We start from the raw sequence: 21,586 nt of genomic DNA, 5'->3' as shown, positions 1-21,586 counted from the left end.
CTCTGTGGGACTGGCCACTGTTCAGGCATGAAGAGGGGATGTCTGGCCCCATAGCTGCGGACGGGACTTTTGGATAGATGTGCCCTTTTCTGTCTCAGTTGGGGTGTGTGTATGGGACATGGGAGAAGCCAGGGCTGGGAAAGCAGGGAGCGGTGAGTCAGTATTAAGGGGCAGAGCTGGGACGGCAGGGGGCTGTGGGATGGGATTAAGGGGCAGAGCTGGGATGGCAGGGGGCTGTGGGACGGGATTAAGGGGCAGCAGCAGAATTGATGCAGCAGGAGACTGGGGCAGTGGCAGAGCTGGGACGGCAGGGGGCTGTGGGTTGGGATTAAGGGGCAGAGCTGGGACGGCAGGGGGCTGTGGGACGGGATTAAGGGGCAGAGCTGGGACGGCAGGGGGCTGTGGGACGGGAGTAAGGGGCAGAGCTGGGACGGGAGGGGGCTGTGGGCCGGGATTAAGGGGCAGAGCTGGGACGGCAGGGGGCTGTGGGACGGGATTAAGGGGCAGAGCTGGGACGGCAGGGGGCTGTGGGTTGGGATTAAGGGGCAGAGCTGGGACGGCAGGGGGCTGTGGGTGGGGATTAAGGGGCAGAGCTGGGACGGGAGGGGGCTGTGGGGCGGGATTAAGGGGCAGAGCTGGGACGGGAGCGGGCTGTGGGTCGGGAGTAAGGGGCAGAGCTGGGACGGCAGGGGATGTGGGAGGGATTAAGGGGCAGAGCTGGGACGGCAGGGGGCTGTGGGACGGGATTAAGGGGCAGAGCTGGGATGGCAGCGGGCTGTGGGACGGGATTAAGGGGCAGAGCTGGGACGGCAGGGGGCTGTGGGTTGGGATTAAGGGGCAGAGCTGGGACGGCAGGGGGCTGTGGGGCAGGATTAAGGGGCAGAGCTGGGACGGGAGGGGGGCTGTGGGGCAGGATTAAGGGGCAGAGCTGGGACGGGAGTGGGCTGTGGGGCAGGATTAAGGGGCAGAGCTGGGATGGCAGCGGGCTGTGGGACGGGATTAAGGGGCAGAGCTGGGACAGCAGGGGTCTGTGGGTTGGGATTAAGGGGCAGAGCTGGGACGGGAGGGGGCTGTGGGTCAGGAGTGAGGACGGGCATGTGCGTGGGAGCGTCTGGCCTGTAGCTGGGAGCCAGGGATTGAGATACTGGAGGTGCATCCAGTAACCCCCCGTCCTGTGTCTCCCATGCAGCCGGACCTGGACTCCTGCTCTCCCTTCTCCATGAGGCCTGGTGCTGACTGACGTGACCGCGGAGGCCCCGATCGTGACGCTCGTTGGGGAGGGGAGCCCCAAACCCCTCCCCACTGTGACAGCCCCCTCTTCGCCCACCCCCCGCCATGGCTGACCCCATCATGGACCTGTTCGATGACCCCAACCTTTTCGGCTTGGACTCCCTGACGGAGGAAGGCTTTGCCCAGGCACCGCCCGACCCCATCGAAGAGGCGCTGGGACTGCCGGGGGCACTGGACCCCTCCCAGCCAACACCGCCCCCTGCCGCAGAGCCTGTCCAGCAAGAGCCGCTACCAGGGCAGCTGAATCCCACGCCCGACCCCCCCCAGCCAGACCCTCCGCAGCCAGAGCTCCCCCAGGGGCAGGAGGTGCTGAGCCAGGGGAACCCCTTTATGGGTGTGTCCAGTGCCAGCACTGCCGTGGTGTCGTCGTCCTCCGTTGGGGGGCAGCAGCTGCCGCAGGCTGCGGCCCCCCTGTCAGCCCCCAAGATTGTCATCCTGAAGGCCCCGGCGGGCAGCTCGGTGACGGGGGCCCATGTGGCTCAGATCCAGGCCCAGCCCCAGCCGCTGGGGGCGGCCAATGGGGGCAAGGTGACCTTTGCCAAAGTTCTGACAGGCACCCCGCTACGCCCTGGTGTCTCCATTGTCTCCAGCAATGCCGTGCTGGCCACCAAGGTGTCCCCCTCGGGTGGCCCCACCACTGTGCACCGGCTGGTCCAGCCCGGTCGGCCGGTCAAGCAGCTGGTGTTGCAGCCCGTGAAAAGCCCGGCGGGGGGCACGGGGGCTGCAGGCGGAACACCCCTGAAACCTGCTGTGACCCTGACATCCGCCCCTGCTCAGGTAAGGGGGCTGGGGGGCGGGCATGTCTGACCCCAGTGTGAAAGAGTCAACACGCATCCCGCTGGCGCTCTGGGGTGGGGCGCTGTTGAGCAGGGTGTGGGGTAGGGGCACTGGGGGTGGGGCTGGTGTCTAACCCCCATTGCTTTTTCCCCCACAGGGCGAGTCGAAGCGCATCACCCTGGTGCTCCAGCAGCCACAGGGTGGGGGCGGCCCCCCCGGGCAGCGCCATGTGGTGCTGGGCAACCTGCCAGGGAAGATTGTGCTGCAGGGCAACCAGCTGGCGGCCCTGAGCCAGGCCAAAGGGGCGCCAGGCCAGCCCGCCAAGGTGGTGACCATCCAGCTGCAAGTGCAGCAGCCTACCGGGGGTCATCCTGGGGGGCCTCAGAAGATCCAGCTGCTGCAGCAGCCCCCAGCAGTGGGTGCCTCAGGGCAGCAGCCTCCCCTGGCGGTCTCATCCGTTCAGCAGGCCCAGGTGGTGGGTGGCCCGGGACAGAGGCTGACGGTGCCACTCAAGGTTGTGCTGCAGCCGCAGGTGAGCTGGGGAATGGGGCCTGCTTAGGGGGAGCTGCCCAAAGGGGGGGCCATGAAGGTGTCTGTGGAGGCTCCATGGGGAAATCGGGGTGGGGAGTGACTTTACCCGAGGCCACTCGTCCCAAGGTGGCTCCCTGGGGGGAAGGCAGGGTCTGAGGGGAGTTTGGGTCGGGGGTGATGGTCCTTCCCTCCCACAGGCTGGCTGGCAGCTCCCTGTGGGGAAGGCAGGATCTGAGGGGAGTTTGGGTCGGGGGTGATGGTCCCTCCCCCCACCCTGTGGGGAAGGCAGGGTCTGAGGGGAGTTTGGGTCAGGGGGTGATGGTCCCTCCCCCCACCCTGTGGGGAAGGCAGGGTCTGAGGGGAGTTTGGGTCAGGGGGTGGTGGTGCTCCCCGGCCACTGGCGGGATGGCTGCTCCCTGTGGGGAAGGCGGGGTCTGAGGGGAGTTGGGGTCGGGGGTGATGGTCCCTCCCCCCACCCTGTGGGGAAGGCAGGGTCTGAGGGGAGTTTGGGTCAGGGGGTGATGGTCCCTCCCCCGACAGGCTGGCTGGCAGCTCCCTGTGGGGAAGGCAGGATCTGAGTGATGGTCCTCCCCTGTGGGGAAGGCTCCCCTGTGGGGAAGGCAGGATCTGAGGGGAGTTTGGGTCAGGGGGTGATGGTCCCTCCCCCCACCCTGTGGGGAAGGCAGGGTCTGAGGGGAGTTTGGGTCAGGGGGTGATGGTCCTTCCCTCCCACAGGCTGGCTGGCAGCTCCCTGTGGGGAAGGCAGGATCTGAGGGGAGTGATGGTCCTCCCCTCCCCTGTGGGAAGGCAGGGTCTGAGGGGAGTTTGGGTCGGGGTAGTTTGGGTCAGGGGGTGATGGTCCCTCCCCCGACAGGCTGGCTGGCAGCTCCCTTTGCGGAAGGCAGGATCTGAGGGGAGTTTGGGTCGGGGGTGATGGTCCCTCCCCCCACCCTGTGGGGAAGGCGGGGTCTGAGGGGAGTTTGGGTCGGGGGTGATGGTCCCTCCCCCGACAGGCTGGCTGGCAGCTCCCAGTGGGGAAGGCAGGGTCTGAGGAGTTTGGGTCGGGGTGATGGTCCCCACCCTGTGGGGAAAGCGGGTCTGCGGGGAGTGTGGGTCGGGGGTGATGGTCCCTCCCCCCACCCTGTGGGGAAGGCGGGGTCTGAGGGGAGTTTGGGTCGGGGGTGATGGTCCCTCCCCCGACAGGCTGGCTGGCAGCTCCCTGTGGGGAAGGCAGGGTCTGAGGGGAGTTTGGGTCGGGGGTGATGGTCCCTCCCCCCACCCTGTGGGGAAGGCGGCGTCTGAGGGGAGTTTGGGTCAGGGGGTGATGGTCCCTCCCCCGACAGGCTGGCTGGCAGCTCCCTGTGGGGAAGGCAGGGTCTGAGGGGAGTTTGGGTCGGGGGTGATGGTCCCTCCCCCCACCCTGTGGGGAAGGCAGGGTCTGAGGGGAGTTTGGGTCAGGGGGTGATGGTCCCTCCTCCCACAGGCTGGCTGGCAGCTCCTGTGGGGAAGGCAGGATCTGCCCCCCCACCCTGTGGGGAAGGCGGCGTCTGAGGGGAGTTTGGGTCAGGGGGTGATGGTCCCTCCCCCGACAGGCTGGCTGGCAGCTCCCTGTGGGGAAGGCAGGGTCTGAGGGGAGTTTGGGTCAGGGGGTGATGGTCCTTCCCTCCCACAGGCTGGCTGGCAGCTCTCTTTGCGGAAGGCAGGATCTGAGGGGAGTTTGGGTCAGGGGGTGATGGTCCCTCCCCCCACCCTGTGGGGAAGGCAGGATCTGAGGGGAGTTTGGGTCAGGGGGTGATGGTCCCTCCTCCCACAGGCTGGCTCATCCCAGGGTGGCTCGCCTGGGCTCTCCGTGGTGAAGGTACTGAGCAGCAGCGAGGTGGTGGCACTGTCCAGCCATGGCACACGCGGTGGCTCGGAGGAGACCCGCAAACTGGAGCACCAGAAGAAGCAGGAGAAGGCGAACCGCATCGTGGCCGAAGCCATCGCCCGGGCACGGGCCCGGGGCGAGCAGAACATCCCCCGGGTGCTGAACGAGGACGAGCTGCCCAGTGTGCGGCCCGAGGAGGAGGGTGAACGCAAGCGGCGCCGCAAGGGCGAGCGTGGGGGGCCCAAGGAGGAGAGGCCTCGCAAGGGCCGGGGCCAGGGGGGTTCTGGCAAAAGCAAGGGGCGCAGCAAGCCCAGGTGAGACCCCTCATACAGCCCTGCAGTCCGGAGCTCCCATCTCATCATGTAGTCCCCTCCTAGGGGAGGCTTGACCCCCCCCAGCCCAGAGACGCAGGAAACTCAGGGCTGAAGGCTGAAGAGTTTCCTCATCTTCCCTTGTTCCAGCCCTGCCCCACCTTTCCCCAGCCCCTCTGGTCCCGTCTGCCCCATCTTGCCCTTGGGGGGTGCAGGCAGGTGGCTGGTCCCTGGTGGCGGTTGTATTGGGAGCTACAGCCAGTGCCAAAGGGGTTGGGGCTAGATCTGGGCTGGGGTGGGAGCTGTGCTGGATGCACTGGTGAGAGGTGGGCAGCAGCTCTGTCTGCCCAGCAGAGTGGCACCCTGGCGTCCCTTCCCCTGCACTCCCCCGCGATGGGGTGTGAGCCCAGCCCCCCCTCACTCTGCCTGTCCCCTGTCATCCCCCCAGCACCATCACCCCCGTGGTGGGGAAGAAACGGAAGCGGAATGCCTCCTCTGATAACTCTGACACTGAGGCCATGCCAGCTCCATCCCCCCGCGAGGAGGAGGAGAGCAGCGTCCAGGTGAGGAGACTGGGGTGTGTGTGTGGTGTATTGGGGGCGGGTGCGGGTCATGCACTGCCCACGGGGGGGGCTGGGTACACAGGCTGCCCGGACACTTGGGTTCCCTGCCTGGAAGGGGAGCAGTGCGATCTCTGCTGAGGGGGAGAGGGGGAGTGAGTGGAGCAGGGGGCTGTGCCCTGCACCCCGTGTGTGTGTGTGTGGGGGTGTCTGCCCTGCTGCCCTCTAACCCCTTATGTGTGTATGTGGGGGCGCTGTCCAGGCTCTGTGTGCAGTGTCTGTCCTGGGGTGTCTCTAACACGCGCCCCACTCCCGCACCCCCAGAAGCGTCGCTCCAACCGGCAAGTGAAGCGGAAGAAATACACTGAGGATCTGGACATCAAGATCACTGACGATGAAGAGGATGAGGAGCTGGACGTGACAGGGCCAGTGCGGCTCGAGCAGCCTCCCGTGCCACAGCCCTCTGCCCCTGAGCCGGAGGGAGAGACCCTGCCCTCCATGCAGTTTTTTGTGGTGAGTCCTGGGCCCCAGGGGGATGCAGGGAGCAGAACCACTGCTCCCTACACCTCTCCTTGTGGTAAGCCTGGGGGGGGGGGGGCACAAGGGTGAAGTGTGATGCAGCTGCGGCTAGGGCCCAGTCTGCAGTCTGGGAGGCAGGGTGTGAAAGGGGAAAGGCTTCTGCTGCGTGTAATTCCCACTCCCCCAATCTCTCTCATCCCTGCCCTCAGGAGAACCCCAGTGAGGAGGATGCTGCCATCGTGGACAAGGTGCTGTCCATGCGGGTGGTGAAGAAGGAGGTGAGAGCGCACGCTGTGAGGATGGGTCTGACGCCTCCCAGGCACCAGGTCCTGCAAGAGGGGGCCAGGGACTGGGATATGGGGCCTTTCTCCTCTAGCGGGTGCTGGCTGCAGTCTGGCCACAGGGGAGGAGGGTGGAGCGGGGTGCTTTGGTGGGGGTGCAGGGTGTTCAGGGATTTGAGTACAGGGTGTCAGCAGCACTAACACCCTCCCCCTCTCTCCAGCTCCCCTCAGGGCAGTTCACGGAAGCAGAGGAATTCTTCGTCAAATACAAGAACTAGTAGGTGTCATGCCCTTCCCCAAGGCGTCCCCCCTGGAGTGCTCCGAATCTAGCTCCCCACCTGCCCCCGCGTGGTGTGGGGAGGCTGCAGCCGCATCTCCCCAGCTTTGGTTTTCCCCTGCAAGGGCCCGAGGGGGGGCAGATGGATCTGGAGTAGCTAGTGCCACAGACCCTGGGTGGTAGAGGCACTGGGGTGGCCACTCCCCACTGCACGTGGCACCAGTGCCCAGTTGGGGAGGGTCAAGGGTGCCAAAGGGATGGAGCATGGGAGCCTTTTGGAGCTGGTTGAAACATTTTCGGCACAACAGTTTCCCCCCCCCCCCCAAAAGCCCCAAAATGTGTTGGCTCTGTGACAATTTCAACCAAACTTTTGACAAGAAGATTTACTTCCTGGGCATCCCTAGAACGAGAAAGTGTTTCATTTTGACTGGCTCTCTTTTGACTCAACTTTTCTATTAACAAATTGGGATGTTCCATTTATGTACATTATCCTGGGGCCTGAAGGCCCAGGCAGGTTGTCGAAATCTGGGGCCATGAAGAGAAATTGGTGATAGTCAGGTCTGCTCTTTGCTGCAATCCTAAAGAACCAACACACAATTCTATGCCCTGGGACACAATAAGGCAGTTTCCTGACCCATGCTCTCCAGGCCTGACTCCGCGGCCAGTCCTGTGCCCCAAGGAGCTCCATGTCTCAGCTCCCTCCCTAGGCCATGCTCCTTGGTGCATCACTTCTTCCTGCTGGCTTTCCGGCTTTCACACACGCAAAGCTCTGCTACCAGTGAGCCTCCAGACCCTGCCTCTGCAGCCAGACCGTTTGCCTGGGGGGATGGGTTCCTACCGCTCCCAGCGGTCACTACCTAACAGGGCATTGAACTGCTCCTTCCATTTAGCTTGACTGAAGGATGGCTGGTGTGCCACCAGCTCTGTGGGCCATGGCTGCTGGCGACTCCTGCCAGCACAACTTATTGTGTTGTCTGTTTTCATATAAAATGAGACTACTTGAAACCATAAATTCATAAGGCTCCACCTTCACCTTATGGAAACGGCGGGTTTCCATGCCCATGGGTCACATTTGTTTTGGGGGGGTTGTTTCTTGGGAGATTCTGAAATTTCTGCTTCTGTTCAGATTCTGAATGGAGAAAACTCCCCACTGTCGGAATTTCTGGGCATGGAATTCAAACTCCAGTTTCTGGCCAGGTATAATATCGCTCACGTGATGTCTGTCCATTTGTCTGTCTGTCTAACCCCTCTGCCCTTCCTCCAGCTCGTATCTGCACTGTGAATGGGCCACCATTTCCCAGCTGGAGAAGGACAAGCGAATCCACCAGAAACTCAAACGCTTCAAGACCAAGATGACTCAGATGAGGCACTTCTTCCACGAGGTACCGGGGGGTGGGCATAAGCCATGGGGGGGACCACAGGGTCTGGGCAGCAGTGACACTTCCTGGGGGTACCTGAGGCTGTGATGCCCCTCACTACCCCCTGGCCTGAGCGTGAGGGCAACCCAGCACCCCAACTCCATGGGCAACACAAGCACTGCCCCCCTGGGCCTCGCCTGCCCCACTGTTACTCTTATCAGTTAGCGATTGACACGCCCCAGCTCCTGGATCCTCCATGCCTCCCCTGGCCACTCGCAACATCCACAGACGCTGTTCCCAAAGAGGCTGGACACCCTCAGATCACCGCTCCCTCAGCACAGCACTTGGGTACATTTAGAGCTGCGGTTCTCAGCCCGCGGCCCAGTCAGCATGCAGCTGTGGCCCATATGACACCCTCAGGGCCATACAGGTAGTGTATCTATTGTGTGGGGGGCAGCCTATGTAACAAACAGAGCTACATGTGCAGCCCACAATGGTAACTAGGATGAGAACCTCTGGTTAGTAGTGAAAACGAGGATAGAGTTTCATTAACGAAGCATAGAGATTCCCGTTGCAGTAAGTAAAGTATTGGAAAGAGAGGGTGACTAGAAAATGAAACACCACCACCCATTCCAGAGCCTGGACTGACTATGCTAGAGACTCTCCTGTCTTGATGAGTACTGCTCGCCCAGATTCTTTGCCGCACTTTGCGCCAGGCTGGCTGCCTCCCAGGTGAAGGCACTGGCATGCGTCACTTTGCACTCCGAGGTACAGCAGAAATTCTCGGCTGTTCCTCCTATACAGGCCACCCCCGCTGTCTGTCATTCCTGTAGATGCTGCAATCTCTTCCGTAGCCTGTGGCTCGCTATGCAGATAGGTGCACTTTGTGAGGCAGACAATAACCACATGGCCAGACAGAGAGACCCTGGGGGGTTTTCACCTTCCTCTGTGGCGTGGGTCACTTGCAGGTTTAAACTAGTGTCAACAGCGGATTCTCTCTAACTTGAAGTTTTAAACCATAGTTTGAGAACGTCAATAATTCAGCCAGAGGTGAGGGGTCTGTTACAGGAGTGGGTGAGGGTCCGGGGCCTGCGATGTGCAGGAGGGCAGCCTAGACGGTCACGATGGTCCCTCCTGGCCTTAAAGTCTCTTGAGTATTTGAGAAGTGTCTGGTCCTGCCGGCCTGAAAGCAGCGTTTCCGAGGGTGTTGCCACCCTAACTCGAAACCCTTAAGAACATAATTTCCAGCGCAGACCTGGAACTCCATAAGTGTTCTCTGTACATGCGTTTCCCGAGGAGTGGTGGCCAGTGGACTGCCGGCTCACAGTACATACCTCACTTGACACCTTTTGGTGAGCTCTGACACACCTAACTGACCCAGGAGGCCCTGTGAAGCCCTCTGCCCGCCGTGCCCTCTGCCCATTGGCACCCAGGGGTCCCTTTGGCACTGTGGCCATAGGATTGGCTTCTTCCTCGTAGCAGCAGAGGACTGGGAGGGTGGGAGCTGGGGGTCCCCAGCCAGGACGGGGGGTGTGGGTGAGTGTCAGCCCTCAGGGAGACTGGGGACAGGTCGAGGCGAGTTATATACGTCTCCTCCCCAGGATGAGGAGCCTTTTAACCCTGACTACGTGGAGGTCGACCGGATCCTGGATGAGTCTCACAGTGTCGATAAGGACAACGGAGAGGTGACCAGGGTGGGGTGGAGGGTTTAGCTGTGTGGGGGAAGGGGAAACTGGGACAGTGAGGTGTGGGGAGGAAGTGGGGTCTGGGGCAGAGGCCAAGGCTCTGGGGCTGCAAAACCCCCTGATTTATGGGGGGGCTATTGGGCTTGGCGTGAAGCTCTGTGGGAACTCACTCTGGGGGTGGGGTTGGGGACTGGGAACAGGCAGCAGTGGCGACCTTCCTGCAGTTTTCCCCTCCCAGCACATGGCCCTGGCCTGGTTGGAGAGAGCTGACACTCTCTGTGGGGCGGGGATGAGCTGTTGGAGCCCCTTGTGACCATGGGCCTGTCCCTGGCCCCACAGCCGGTGATCTATTACCTAGTGAAGTGGTGCTCCCTGCCTTATGAGGACAGCACCTGGGAGCTCAAGGAGGATGTGGACGAGGGGAAGGTCCGTGAGTTCAAACGCATCCAGGCCCGGCACCCTGAGCTCAAACGCGTGGTGAGTGACAGTCTCTGGCTCTGCCCCCAGTCGCAGCACTAGGGCTGCCAACTTTCTAATCATACAAAACCGAACACCCTTGCCCTGCCCCTTCTCCAAGGCCCCATCCACTCCATTCCCCCCCCCCCCCCCACACACACACACTTTCACCGTGCTGGGACAGGGGGTTGGGATGCAGGGCGGGGGTGTGAGGGCTGTGGCTGGGGGTGTGGGGTGAGGCCAGAAATGAGAGGTTCTGGGTGCGGAAGGGGGCTCTGACCTGGGGCAGGGGTTCAGGGCGTGGGCTCCAGGCAGCTCTTACACCAGGTGACTCCCGGAAACGACTGGCCTGTCCAGTTCCTAGGCATGGGGCAGCCAGATGGCTCTGCATGCTGCTCACACCCACAGGCACCGCCCCTGCAGCTCCCATTGGCTGCAGTTACAGCCAATGGGAGCTATGGAGCCGCGGCGGTGGCAGTGCGTGGAGTCACTATGGCTGTCCCTCCGCCTAGGAGCCAGCCAACCAGACTTTTTTAATGGCCCAGTCAGCGGTGCTGACTGGAGCCACCAGGGTCCCTTTTCAACCGGGCATTCCACTCAAAAACGGGATGCCTGGCAACTCTACCCTGAGCTAAATGCGTGATAAGTGACAGCCCTCAGCTCCACCCCATCAGACACCGGCTCCGCCCCCTCAGCCCAAATGCATCCAGGCCCTGAGCTCAGAGGCAGGAGGAGTAACAGCTGTGGCTCCACCCCCTACCCTGGCTCCACCCATCAGCCACCCTGCTTAAATGAATGGTGAGTGACAGCCCCATCCTGCCTCTCCCCCATCCCAAGCCGGCTCTGCCATCACCCCCTCCCCCCAAGCTGCCTCCCATCCCAACAGCAGCAGGTCAGGCACCTGGAACGCCTAGGCATAGTGAGTGACAGCGTCTGTCTTCTCTCCGGGCAGCCCCCCTCCACTGTCGCTGGTGTAAGGGGGGCTTCTTTCCGGCATGCTGATGGTGTCCCCCCTGTCCCTCCCCAGGCCCGCCCCCAGGCCATCTCCTGGAAGAAACTGGAGCTCTCCCATGAGTACAAGAACCGCAACCAGCTGCGGGAGTATCAGCTGGAGGGGGTCAACTGGCTGCTCTTCAACTGGTACAACAGGTGAGCTGGGCCTGGGGGACGGGTGAGGCTGGGGTTAGCTCTGTGTCTCCCACTCAGCTGGCAGAACTGCAGAGGGGCTGGGGTGGAGGGGAAGCTGACCCCCTTTTCTCCCCCCCACAGGCAGAACTGCATCCTGGCAGACGAGATGGGGCTGGGGAAGACCATCCAGTCGATTGCCTTCCTGCAGGAGGTTTATAATGTGGGCATCCGAGGCCCGTTCCTGGTCATTGCTCCCCTCTCCACCATCACCAACTGGGAGCGCGAGTTCAACACGTGGACCGAGATGAACAGCATCGTCTACCATGGCAGCCTGGCCTCCCGCCAGATGATCCAGCAGTATGAGATGTACTGCAAGGACTCCCGGGTACGGGGCGAGGGGCAGACCCACATGGGCGTGGACATGGACACGGGCGCGTGTACCGCAGGGACGGGAGGGGCAGACCCACGGGGGCGTGGACACGGGCGCGTGTACCGCAGGGACGGGAGGGGCAGACCCACGGGGGCGTGGACACGGGCGCGTGTACCGCAGGGACGGGAGGGGCAGACCCACGGGGGCGTGGATACTGATACACGTGTGTACTGCGGGGACTCCTGGGTACAGGGGGAGGGGCAGATGCACGGGGGCGTGGACACGGACACGGGCGCGTGTACTGCAGGGATGGGAGGGGCAGACCCACGGGGGCACGGACACGGGCACGTGTACCGCAGGGACGGGGTGGGGGGGGGGGCAGACACACGGGTGTGGACACCAACACAGGCGCATGTACCACAGGGACGGGAGGGGCAGACCCACGGGGGCACGGACATGGGCGCGTGTACCGCAGGGATGGGAGGGGCAGACCCACGGGTGTGGACACGGGCGCGTGTACCGCAGGGATGGGAGGGGCAGACCCACGGGGGCGTGGACACGGGCGCGTGTACCGCAGGGACGGGAGGGGCAGACCCACGGGTGTGGACACGGGCGCGTGTACCGCAGGGGCGGGAGGGGCAGACCCACGGGGGCGTGGACACTGATACACGCGTGTGTACTGCGGGGACTCCTGGGTATGGGGGGAGGGGCAGACCCACGGGGGCGTGGACACCGACACAGGTGCATGTACCGCAGGGGCGGGAGGGGCAGACCCACGGGGGCGTGGACACTGATACACGCGTGTGTACTGCGGGGACTCCTGGGTATGGGGGGAGGGGCAGACCCACGGGGGCGTGGACACTGATACACGCGTGTGTACTGCGGGGACTCCTGGGTATGGGGGGAGGGGCAGACCCACGGGGGCGTGGACACTGATACACGCGTGTGTACTGCAGGGACTCCTGGATACGGGGGGAGGGGCAGACGCACGGGGGTCCCAGCAGGGCAGGCTTGGGGATGGGCGCAGGTCTCTGGGGTACAGGGGGAGGGAGAGGTAGGAAGGGTTTGGGGAGGGGGTCTCACGGCTCCAGGAGGTGGGGATCCTGCCCTGGCATGTTGTGGGGAGGCTGTTCTTGGCTGTGCTGGTTCGCAGTGTGGCCACCCCACCCCACCCCCGTTGTCTGATTGCCCTTGCCCCCCTCCAGGGCCGGCTGATCCCCGGCGCCTACAAGTTCGACGCGCTGATCACCACTTTCGAGATGATCCTGTCGGACTGCCCTGAGCTGCGGGAGATCGAGTGGCGCTGTGTCATCATCGACGAGGCCCACCGGCTCAAGAACCGCAACTGCAAGCTGCTGGACAGCCTCAAGCACATGGACCTGGTGGGACGCCTGGGGGCCCAGAGGGGTCTGGGAGGTGGGGGGCAGGGGGGGAAAGGGTGGTTGCGGTGGAGCTCAGCTGGGGGTGAGGTGGGGGACCTCCCTCTGTGGGCTTCCCGCCATGTGCTGGGCCCTGAGTGGAGGTTTTGGGGCCCTGGCTGTGGGGGGTTGGGGGCTCTTTGGGGGCAGGGGTAGCATGGGGCCGCCCCCTGACGCCCTGTCCTATGCCAGGAGCACAAGGTGCTGCTGACGGGCACCCCGCTGCAGAACACGGTAGAGGAGCTGTTCAGCCTGCTGCACTTCCTGGAGCCCTCGCAGTTCCCCTCTGAGGCCGAGTTCCTAAAGGACTTCGGGGACCTCAAGACAGAGGAGCAGGTAAGGGTGGGCGGGCGTCCCCCTCCACCTTGTCCCACCCCGTCGTCCGCCCTGCCCTGCCCTGCCCTCCCCTCCCTGAGCCCCTCGTACCCGCCATCCACACCTGCCCTCCCCGAGCCCCACGTCGGTGCCCCCCCGCCCTGCCCTTCCTCGTCCCTGCCATCCACACCTGCCCTCCCCGAGCCTCTCGTCGGCGCCCCACCGCCCTGCCCTCCCCGAGCCTCTCGTACCCGCCATCCACACCTGCCCTCCCCGAGCCCCTCGTCGGCGCCCCACCGCCCTGCCCTCCCCGCGCCCCTTGTCCATGTCCCACCGCCCTGCCCTCCCTGTGCCCCTTGTCCGCACTCCCACCGCCCCTGCCCTCCATGCGCCTCATCCCCACCCTTCCCGGGCCCCACCATCCTACCCTCCCCAAGCCCTCATCCCCGCCATCCACACCTGCCTCCCCGAGCCTCTCGTCGGTGCCCCACCGCCCTGCCCTCCCCGAGCCTCTCGTCGGCGCCCCACTGCCCTCCCCTCCATGCGCCCCTCATCCCCCACCCTTCCCGTCCCACCATCCTATCCTCCCCAAGCCCCTCATCCCCCGCCATCCACACCTGCCCTCCCCGAGCCTCTCGTCGGCGCCCCACCGCCCTGCCCTCCCCGAGCCTCTCGTCGGCGCCCCACCGCCCTGCCCTCCATGCGCCCCTCATCCCCCACCCTTCCCGTCCCACCATCCTACCCTCCCCAAGCCCCTCATCCCCCGCCATCCACACCTGCCCTCCCCGAGCCCCTCGTCGGCGCCCCACCGCCCTGCCCTTCCCTCGTCCCCTGCCATCCACACCTGCCCTCCCCGAGCCTCTCGTCGGTGCCCCACCGCCCTGCCCTCCCCGAGCCTCTCGTACCCGCCATCCACACCTGCCCTCCCCGAGCCCCTCGTCAGCGCCCCACCGCCCTGCCTTCCCCGAGCCCCTCGTCGGCGCCCTGCCTTCCCCGAGCTCCTCGTCGGCGCCCCACTGCCCTGCCCTTCTCGGCGCCCCACCGCCCTGCCCTCCCCTCATCCCCTGCCATCCACACCTGCCCGCTCCACAGCCCTGCCCTCACCAAGCCCCTCGTCGGTGCCCCACCATCCTGCCTTCCCCAAACCCCTCGTCCGTGCCCCCCTGCCATGCCCTTCTCCGCACCCCACTGCCCTCCCCGAGCCTCTCGTCCGCGCCCCACCGCCCTGCCCTCCCCGAGCCCCTCGTCCCCGCTTTCCTGCCTGCGCACCATGAGCTCAACTCCCGTCCGTGCGCCTTGTCCCACACCACCCCGCATGCACGCCCCAAGCCCCTTGTCTACCCCGCACACGCCTGTTCTCTGTCTCCTGTTCACAACACCCATCCCTGACAGTACCCCTCAATCCCAGACCGCAGCCCCCTGCTCTCCTGGCCCTGGGCTCCTCCCCCATGTGCAGACCTCCTCCCCCTGCCTGGAGGGCGTGTTCCCAGTGCTGACTGCCCCGGCCCTGCTCCCAGGTGCAGAAGCTCCAGGCCATCCTGAAGCCCATGATGTTGCGGCGGCTGAAGGAGGATGTAGAGAAGAACCTGGCGCCCAAGCAGGAGACCATCATCGAGGTGGAGCTGACCAACATCCAGAAGAAATACTACCGGGCCATCCTGGAGAAGAATTTCTCCTTCCTGTCCAAGGGAGCAGGGCACACCAACATGCCCAACCTGCTCAACACCATGATGGAGCTGCGCAAGTGCTGCAACCACCCCTATCTCATCAACGGTGAGGGGCCGGGTGGGGGGCTCTCCCCTTGGGCAGCGCTGGCCCCTCGCTGCTGGCGCCCGTCCCTGCAATGGCGGCATCTCAGCAGGGCCAGGCGGGGGGCTCTCCCCTTAGGCAGCGCTGCCCCCTTGCCGCCGGCGCCTGTCCCCGCAGCTCCCCTCGGGCAGCGCTGCCCCCTCACCACCGGCGCCCGTCCCTGCAATGGGGGCATCTCAGCAGGGCCAGGTGGGGGGCTCTCCCCTTAGGCAGCGCTGCCCCCTCGCCACCGGCACCCGTCCTCACAGCTCCCCTCGGGCAGCGCTGCCCCCTTGCCGCCGGCACCCGTCCCTGCAATGGGGGCATCTCAGCAGGGCCAGGCGGGGGCTCTCCCCTCAGGCAGCGCTGCCCCCTGGCCGCCGGCACCCGTCCCGCCCCAGGCGGCCTCTCCGCAGGGCCAGGCGGGGGGCTCTCCCCTCGGGCAGCGCTGCCCCCTCGCCACCGGCACCCGTCCTCACAGCTCCCCTCGGGCAGCGCTGCCCCCGCGCCACCGGCGCCGGTCCCCGCAGCTCCCCTCGGGCAGCGCTGCACCCGTGCCGCCGGCACCCGTCCCTGCTATGGGGGCATCTCTGCTGGGCCTGGCGGGGGCTCTCCCCTCAGGCAGCGCTGCCCCCTTGCCACCGGCACCCGTCCCTCCAAAGGGGGCATCTCAGCAGGGCCAGGCGGGGGGCTCTCCCCTCAGGCAGCGCTGCCCCCTTGCCACCGGCACCCGTCCTCACAGCTCCCCTCGGGCAGCGCTGCCCCCTCGCCGCCGGCGCCCGTCCCTGCAATGGGGGCATCTCAGCAGGGCCAGGCGGGGGGCTCTCCCCTCGGGCAGCGCTGCCCCCTCGCCGCCGGCACCCGTCCTCACAGCTCCCCTCGGGCAGCGCTGCCCCCTCGCCGCCGGCACCCGTCCTCACAGCTCCCCTCGGGCAGCGCTGCCCCCTTGCCGCCGGCGCCCGTCCCTGCAATGGGGGCATCTCAGCAGGGCCAGGCGGGGGGCTCTCCCCTCAGGCAGCGCTGCCCCCTCGCCACCGGCACCCGTCCTCACAGCTCCCCTCGGGCAGCGCTGCCCCCTCGCCACCGGCGCCCGTCCCTGCAATGGGGGCATCTCAGCAGGGCCAGGTGGGGGGCTCTCCCCTTAGGCAGCGCTGCCCCCTTGCCACTGGCACCCGTCCTCACAGCTCCCCTCGGGCAGCGCTGCCCCCTCGCCACCGGCGCCCGTCCCTGCAATGGGGGCATCTCAGCAGGGCCAGGTGGGGGGCTCTCCCCTTAGGCAGCGCTGCCCCCTTGCCACTGGCACCCGTCCTTACAGCTCCCCTCGGGCAGCGCTGCCCCCTCGCCACCGGCACCCGTCCTCACAGCTCCCCTCGGGCAGCGCTGCCCCCTCGCCACCGGCGCCCGTCCTCACAGCTCCCCTCGGGCAGCGCTGCCCCCTTGCCGCCGGCGCCCGTCCCTGCAATGGGGGCATCTCAGCAGGGCCAGGCGGGGGGAATGCTGGGCCCCAGGCTAACGCGCCCACCTGTTCTTTCCCTGTCAGGCGCGGAGGAGAAGATCCTGGCTGAGTTCCGGGACTCCTGCCCGCACTACGTGCCCCATGACCTGCACCTCCAGGCCATGGTGCGCTCGGCCGGCAAGCTGGTGCTCATTGACAAGTTGCTGCCCAAGCTCAAGGCGGGCGGCCACAAGGTGCTGATCTTCTCACAGATGGTGCGCTGCCTCGACATCCTGGAGGACTACCTCATCCAGAGGCGGTGAGGGCACCTGCTATTCCAGGGCCTGTGTGTGAACAGACGCTCCCCCCGGCAGGGGTTGGGATCTGCGGGGCGGGGGGGAGTGACCTTAGCTCTGCTGTAGAGCATACATCCACACAGGCTGTGGTAGGTTGGAAGGGGTGTACGGGGCTAGTGGTAATGAAGCTGGGGGTGCAGTGGGGCATGGAGTTCCATCACTAGGCCCTACGTAAACACGGTGCTGGCCCCTCCCTCGCAGGTACCTGTACGAGCGGATTGACGGACGGGTGCGGGGGAACCTGCGGCAGGCCGCCATCGACCGCTTCAGCAAGCCTGACTCGGACCGCTTCGTCTTCCTGCTCTGCACCCGGGCAGGTGGCCTGGGCATCAACCTCACCGCAGCCGACACCTGCATCATCTTCGACTCCGACTGGAATCCCCAGAACGACCTGCAGGTACTGGGGATCCCCTACAGCTCCCCTCAAAGCCCCTTCCCGCCCCCGACTCCTGCATCATCTTCAACTCGGACTGGAACCCCCAGAATGACCTGCAGGTACCGGGGACCCTCCCCTGCCCCACACCCTGTCCCCATTGTGTACTGCCTCCGAGAGCTGACGAGGGGGTCATGCCCTTCTCTTCCTGTACTCCCTGCAGCGTCGTCGTCTTCTCTCCAGGGCTCCCCGTCCGCAGAGCACCTTCTGGGGTCCCTGAGTGTTCTTTTACCCCAAAACCCTGCCCCATCCCTGAGCATCCCCTGGGGCTGTCCCACCCCTGTGCACTTCCCCGGGCCCAACAACCACTGTCCCCCAGCTCCTCCCCTTCCCTGCCCCTCAGCACACTCTGGGTCCCGCGCCCCAGGCACTGGCTCCTCCCCCCACCAAAGGCACCAAGCGCCCTGATGCCCCTCTCTCCCCAGGCACAGGCGCGCTGCCACCGGATTGGGCAGAGCAAGGCGGTGAAGGTCTATCGCCTCATCACCCGCAACTCCTACGAGCGCGAGATGTTCGACAAGGCCAGCCTCAAGCTGGGGCTGGACAAGGCCGTGCTGCAGTCCATGAGTGGGCGCGAGGGCAGCATCGCCGGGGTGAGAGTCGTGGCATGACTCCTATCCAGCCCCAGGAAGAGGGGGTGGTGGGCTCAGGGTGCTGGGCTGGTGGGAGGCTGTGACGTTGGGGTACCCGTGGGCTGGGGTGGTGGCGTGGTGGGGAGGCGGTTCCGGGGGGCTGTGACGTTGGGGTACCCGTGGGCTGGGGTGGTGGCATGACGGGGAGGAGGATCCGGGGGGCTGGGGGTTGCTGTGATGTTGGGGGTACCTGTGGGAACGGTGCATTGTCCCCCTCCCCAGATCCAGCAGTTCTCGAAGAAGGAGATCGAGGACCTGCTGCGCAAGGGGGCCTACGCTGCCATCATGGAGGAGGACGATGAGGGCTCCAAGTTCTGTGAGGAGGATATTGACCAGATCCTGCTGCGCCGTACGACCACTATCACCATTGAGAGTGAGGGAAAGGGCTCCACCTTCGCCAAGGTACCCCCGGCTGCCCCGTGCAGATTCCTCCTGCAGATACCCCCAGCCCCCCCTCTGGAGAGAGTGCAGGAGCTCCCCCTTCACCATGGTCCAGCTCTGCCTCCCCACTGCCCTGCGGGGCCATGTCTCACCTGTATCCCGGTGGCAGGGACAGACGGACACACTCAGAGGTCAGCCTGTGGGTGGGGAATGGAAGTGTGGAGGGACAAGTGGGATGGCTAGACACATGGCGCATTGTAGCTTGGAGATCCAGGGGCACCGCCCCCACCGCCTACCCCCTTCCCCCTGCCGGCTCCCCTCCCCCCCCACCTCTCTAACCCCCTGGCTGCCTCCACCAGGCGAGCTTCGTGGCCTCAGAGAACCGCACAGATATTGCCCTGGACGACCCCAACTTCTGGCAGAAATGGGCCAAGAAAGCGGACCTGGACCTGGACCTTCTCAACAGCAAGGTCTGGGGGGAGGAGTGGGCACAAGGGGGCATGGGACACGGGTGTTGGGGGTGGGGAACGTGTCCTCTTCAGCTGTGGGGAGAGGGGCTGGAGAGCATCGGGTGTGGGAGGGTGTTGCTAGGGACCCCAGAGCCTCGCATCCCCATGGCAGGCTGGGCAGAGAGAGAGACAGTTGCCCCAGTAATGTGGATGGGCATTGGGTCGGAGCCCTACCTGGAGGAGAGGCTGCTTCCCGCTGTGCTGTGAGCCCCCACAGCTTCCTGGCTCTAGCTCTCACTCCCAAGCTTCCCTGCCCCCCCCCCGAAAGCCCCAGCCTGTCCTGAAAGGGAACCCACCTTGGAGAGGTGAAGAGGGGGTCTGGGCGGCAGGAGGTTCTCCCAGCCGAAGGGGTGGGGGGCGTATCCCAGAGCTGCCCTCCTACAGCAGGAGCTGGTTCTGGGGGCTGGGCTGGCAGCGCTCCCTGTGTGCCCCCCCTCCCAATCTAGGTGTAATCATCCCTCCCCTCCCAGAATAACCTGGTGATCGACACGCCGCGGGTGCGGAAGCAGACCCGGCACTTCAGCACCCTGAAGGATGACGACTTGGTAGAGTTCTCAGACCTGGAGAGCGAAGACGAAGAGCGGCCGCGCTCCAGGCGTCATGACCGCCACCACCCCCTGCACCACTCATACGGGCGTACGGACTGCTTCCGCGTGGAGAAGCACTTGCTGGTCTATGGGTGAGGAGAGCTTGTCAGGGGGTTCCCAGGGCTGGCGCTGACCCAGCCAGTCCCCCAGGGCTGCAGGTGCCGGTGGGAGGGCTTGGTATGGCCGGGTTCCTTGTGGCAGGGGACACGGGGGGTGTATTTGGGGGAGATCTCAGGGCCGGCGCTCAACCAGACAGTCCCCCAGGGCTGCAGGTGCCGGTGGGAGGGCTTGGTATGGCCAGGTTCCTTGTGGCAGGGGACACGGGGGGTGTATTTGGGGGAGATCTCAGGGCCGGCGCTCAACCAGCCAGGGCTGCAGGTGCCGGTGGGAGGGCTTGGTATGGCCAGGTTCCTTGTGGCAGGGGATATTGGGGGAGGGGTCTCAGGGCCAGCACTGACCCGTGCGGCTCCCCACAGCTGGGGCCGCTGGCAAGAGATCCTGTCCCACGGGCGGTTCAAGCGGCGCCTGTCGGAGCGGGACGTGGAGACGATCTGCCGCGCCATCCTGGTCTACTGCCTGCTGCACTACCGAGGTGACGAGAACATCAAGGGTTTCATCTGGGACCTGATCAGCCCAGCTGAGAACGGCAAGGCCAAGGAGCTGCAGAACCACTCGGGTGAGGGTTCCCAGCTCGCTCCCTGCCCAGCTGCCTGAGAGAGGAGCGGTGGAGCCCCTTGGGTGCGACGCCCTGGGCTGACCTCTCTGTCCATCTGTCCGCCAGGCTTGTCAATCCCCGTGCCGCGGGGGCGCAAGGGCAAGAAGGTGAAGTCCCAGAGCACATTTGACGTCCACAAAGCCGAGTGGATCCGCAAGTACAACCCCGACACGCTCTTCCAGGACGAGAGCTACAAGAAGCACCTCAAGCACCAGTGCAACAAGTAAGGGACCCAGGTATCCGGGCACACACACACGACCCAGGCATCCGCCTCCCCACCCCAACATGCACACGCTCACCACTAGTGCAAGTAAGGGACCCAGGCGTCCAGGCCCCCGTCAACATGCACATGCTCACCAATAGTGCAAGTAGTGGACCCCAGCGTCCAGGCCCCCTCCCCCCAGCGCGCACACTCAACACTGGTACAAGCAGGGGACCCAGACATCCAGCTCTCCTTCTCTCTTCCCCACACCCCTCCCATATACGCCACTGGTACAGGGGACCCCGACATCCGGGCTCCCCACAACACGCACACACTCACCACTAGTACAAATAAGGGACCCAGGTGTCCGGGCTCCCCCCAACACACGTATGTACATACAGGGGACCCAGGCATCCGCCTCCCCCCCAACATGCACACGCTCCCCACTAGTGCAAGTAAGTGCCCAGGCATCCGGCTCATACACTCTCACCCCACTAGAGGTCCGGGCTGCCCTCTCCTGTCTGGGGATGGGGCCCAGGCCTCTTGCTCCCCAGCATGGGCTCAGTGCTCTCTCTGACCCTGTGATGTCTCTCTGCCAGGGTGCTGCTGCGAGTGCGAATGCTGTACTACCTGCGCCAGGAGGTGATTGGGGACCAGGCCAGCAAGGTGCTGGCTGGTGCTGGTGCCAGGTAATGCACCTTGTGCCCCTCCCACGCTGTGCTCCACTGCCTCTCTCCCCCCCTCCCCCGTGCCCCTCACTCCTGCCTGTTGACTCCCGCCCTGTCCTGGTCCGTCCCGGTCACTTGCCCCCTCTCCTCCCTGCATCTGGGCCTGCATCTCACTTGTTTCTCTGCCCCCTCTCCTCCCAGCGAGATCGACATCTGGTTCCCGCTGGTGGAGCAGCTGGAGGTGCCAACCGGCTGGTGGGACGCTGAGGCCGACAAGTCCCTGCTCATTGGGGTCTTCAAGCATGGTGCGTGTGTGGGGGTGGGTGTCTCCTCTAGGTTGGCAGCACGGGGCGGGGTAAATTGTGCATGCGGTGGGAAGGGAGTGGACAGGTCCAGAGTGGCTGGGCCAGGGAAGGCTGTTTCTGGCCCCAGTGTGTCTGTGTGCACAGAGAGGGAAGCGGGGGTGCTGACCCCTGACCTGTGCCCCTTCCCCCCAGGCTACGAGAAGTACAACACCATGCGAGCTGACCCCGCTCTCTGCTTCCTGGAGAAGGCCGGGCGCCCCGATGACAAGGCCATCGCTGCGGAGCACCGCCTGGATGTGGGGGAGGGGTGAGGATTGTCATGGGTAGGGGCGGGGCACGGGGGCAGGGTGAGTGACTGTCCAGGGCAGTGTGTCTCAAACTTTTGTATTGGTGACCCCTTTCTCCCAGCAAACCTCTGAGTGCGACCCCCCT

The 21,586-nt window shown here is 65.1% G+C and overlaps 1 protein-coding gene across 3 annotated transcripts in view; it reads left to right on the top strand.

Moving 5' to 3' along the window:
- CHD8 (chromodomain helicase DNA binding protein 8) overlaps positions 1-21,586 on the top strand; it is a 34,186-nt gene that overhangs the window by 5,645 nt on the left and 6,955 nt on the right. For all 3 annotated transcript variants that reach the window (XM_039498225.1, XM_039498224.1, XM_039498226.1), the window contains exons 2-27: positions 1,190-2,067; positions 2,225-2,599; positions 4,412-4,779; positions 5,225-5,339; positions 5,661-5,849; positions 6,065-6,133; positions 6,358-6,413; positions 7,678-7,795; positions 9,373-9,456; positions 9,796-9,933; positions 10,940-11,061; positions 11,182-11,425; positions 12,616-12,792; positions 13,021-13,164; positions 14,661-14,916; positions 16,472-16,685; positions 16,924-17,119; positions 17,581-17,748; positions 18,010-18,189; positions 18,528-18,638; positions 19,148-19,356; positions 19,741-19,940; positions 20,046-20,202; positions 20,781-20,870; positions 21,051-21,154; positions 21,347-21,461. In XM_039498225.1, coding sequence (XP_039354159.1) covers positions 1,336-2,067; positions 2,225-2,599; positions 4,412-4,779; positions 5,225-5,339; positions 5,661-5,849; positions 6,065-6,133; positions 6,358-6,413; positions 7,678-7,795; positions 9,373-9,456; positions 9,796-9,933; positions 10,940-11,061; positions 11,182-11,425; positions 12,616-12,792; positions 13,021-13,164; positions 14,661-14,916; positions 16,472-16,685; positions 16,924-17,119; positions 17,581-17,748; positions 18,010-18,189; positions 18,528-18,638; positions 19,148-19,356; positions 19,741-19,940; positions 20,046-20,202; positions 20,781-20,870; positions 21,051-21,154; positions 21,347-21,461 — 4,931 coding nt within the window. In that variant the 5' untranslated portion in view covers positions 1,190-1,335. The remainder of the gene's footprint in view (positions 1-1,189; positions 2,068-2,224; positions 2,600-4,411; positions 4,780-5,224; positions 5,340-5,660; positions 5,850-6,064; positions 6,134-6,357; positions 6,414-7,677; positions 7,796-9,372; positions 9,457-9,795; positions 9,934-10,939; positions 11,062-11,181; positions 11,426-12,615; positions 12,793-13,020; positions 13,165-14,660; positions 14,917-16,471; positions 16,686-16,923; positions 17,120-17,580; positions 17,749-18,009; positions 18,190-18,527; positions 18,639-19,147; positions 19,357-19,740; positions 19,941-20,045; positions 20,203-20,780; positions 20,871-21,050; positions 21,155-21,346; positions 21,462-21,586) is intronic.

Source organism: Mauremys reevesii, linkage group 13 (genome assembly GCF_016161935.1).
Source record: "Mauremys reevesii isolate NIE-2019 linkage group 13, ASM1616193v1, whole genome shotgun sequence".
NCBI classification, from domain to species: Eukaryota; Metazoa; Chordata; order Testudines; family Geoemydidae; genus Mauremys; species Mauremys reevesii.
This window is presented reverse-complemented; position numbering and strand designations above follow the sequence as displayed.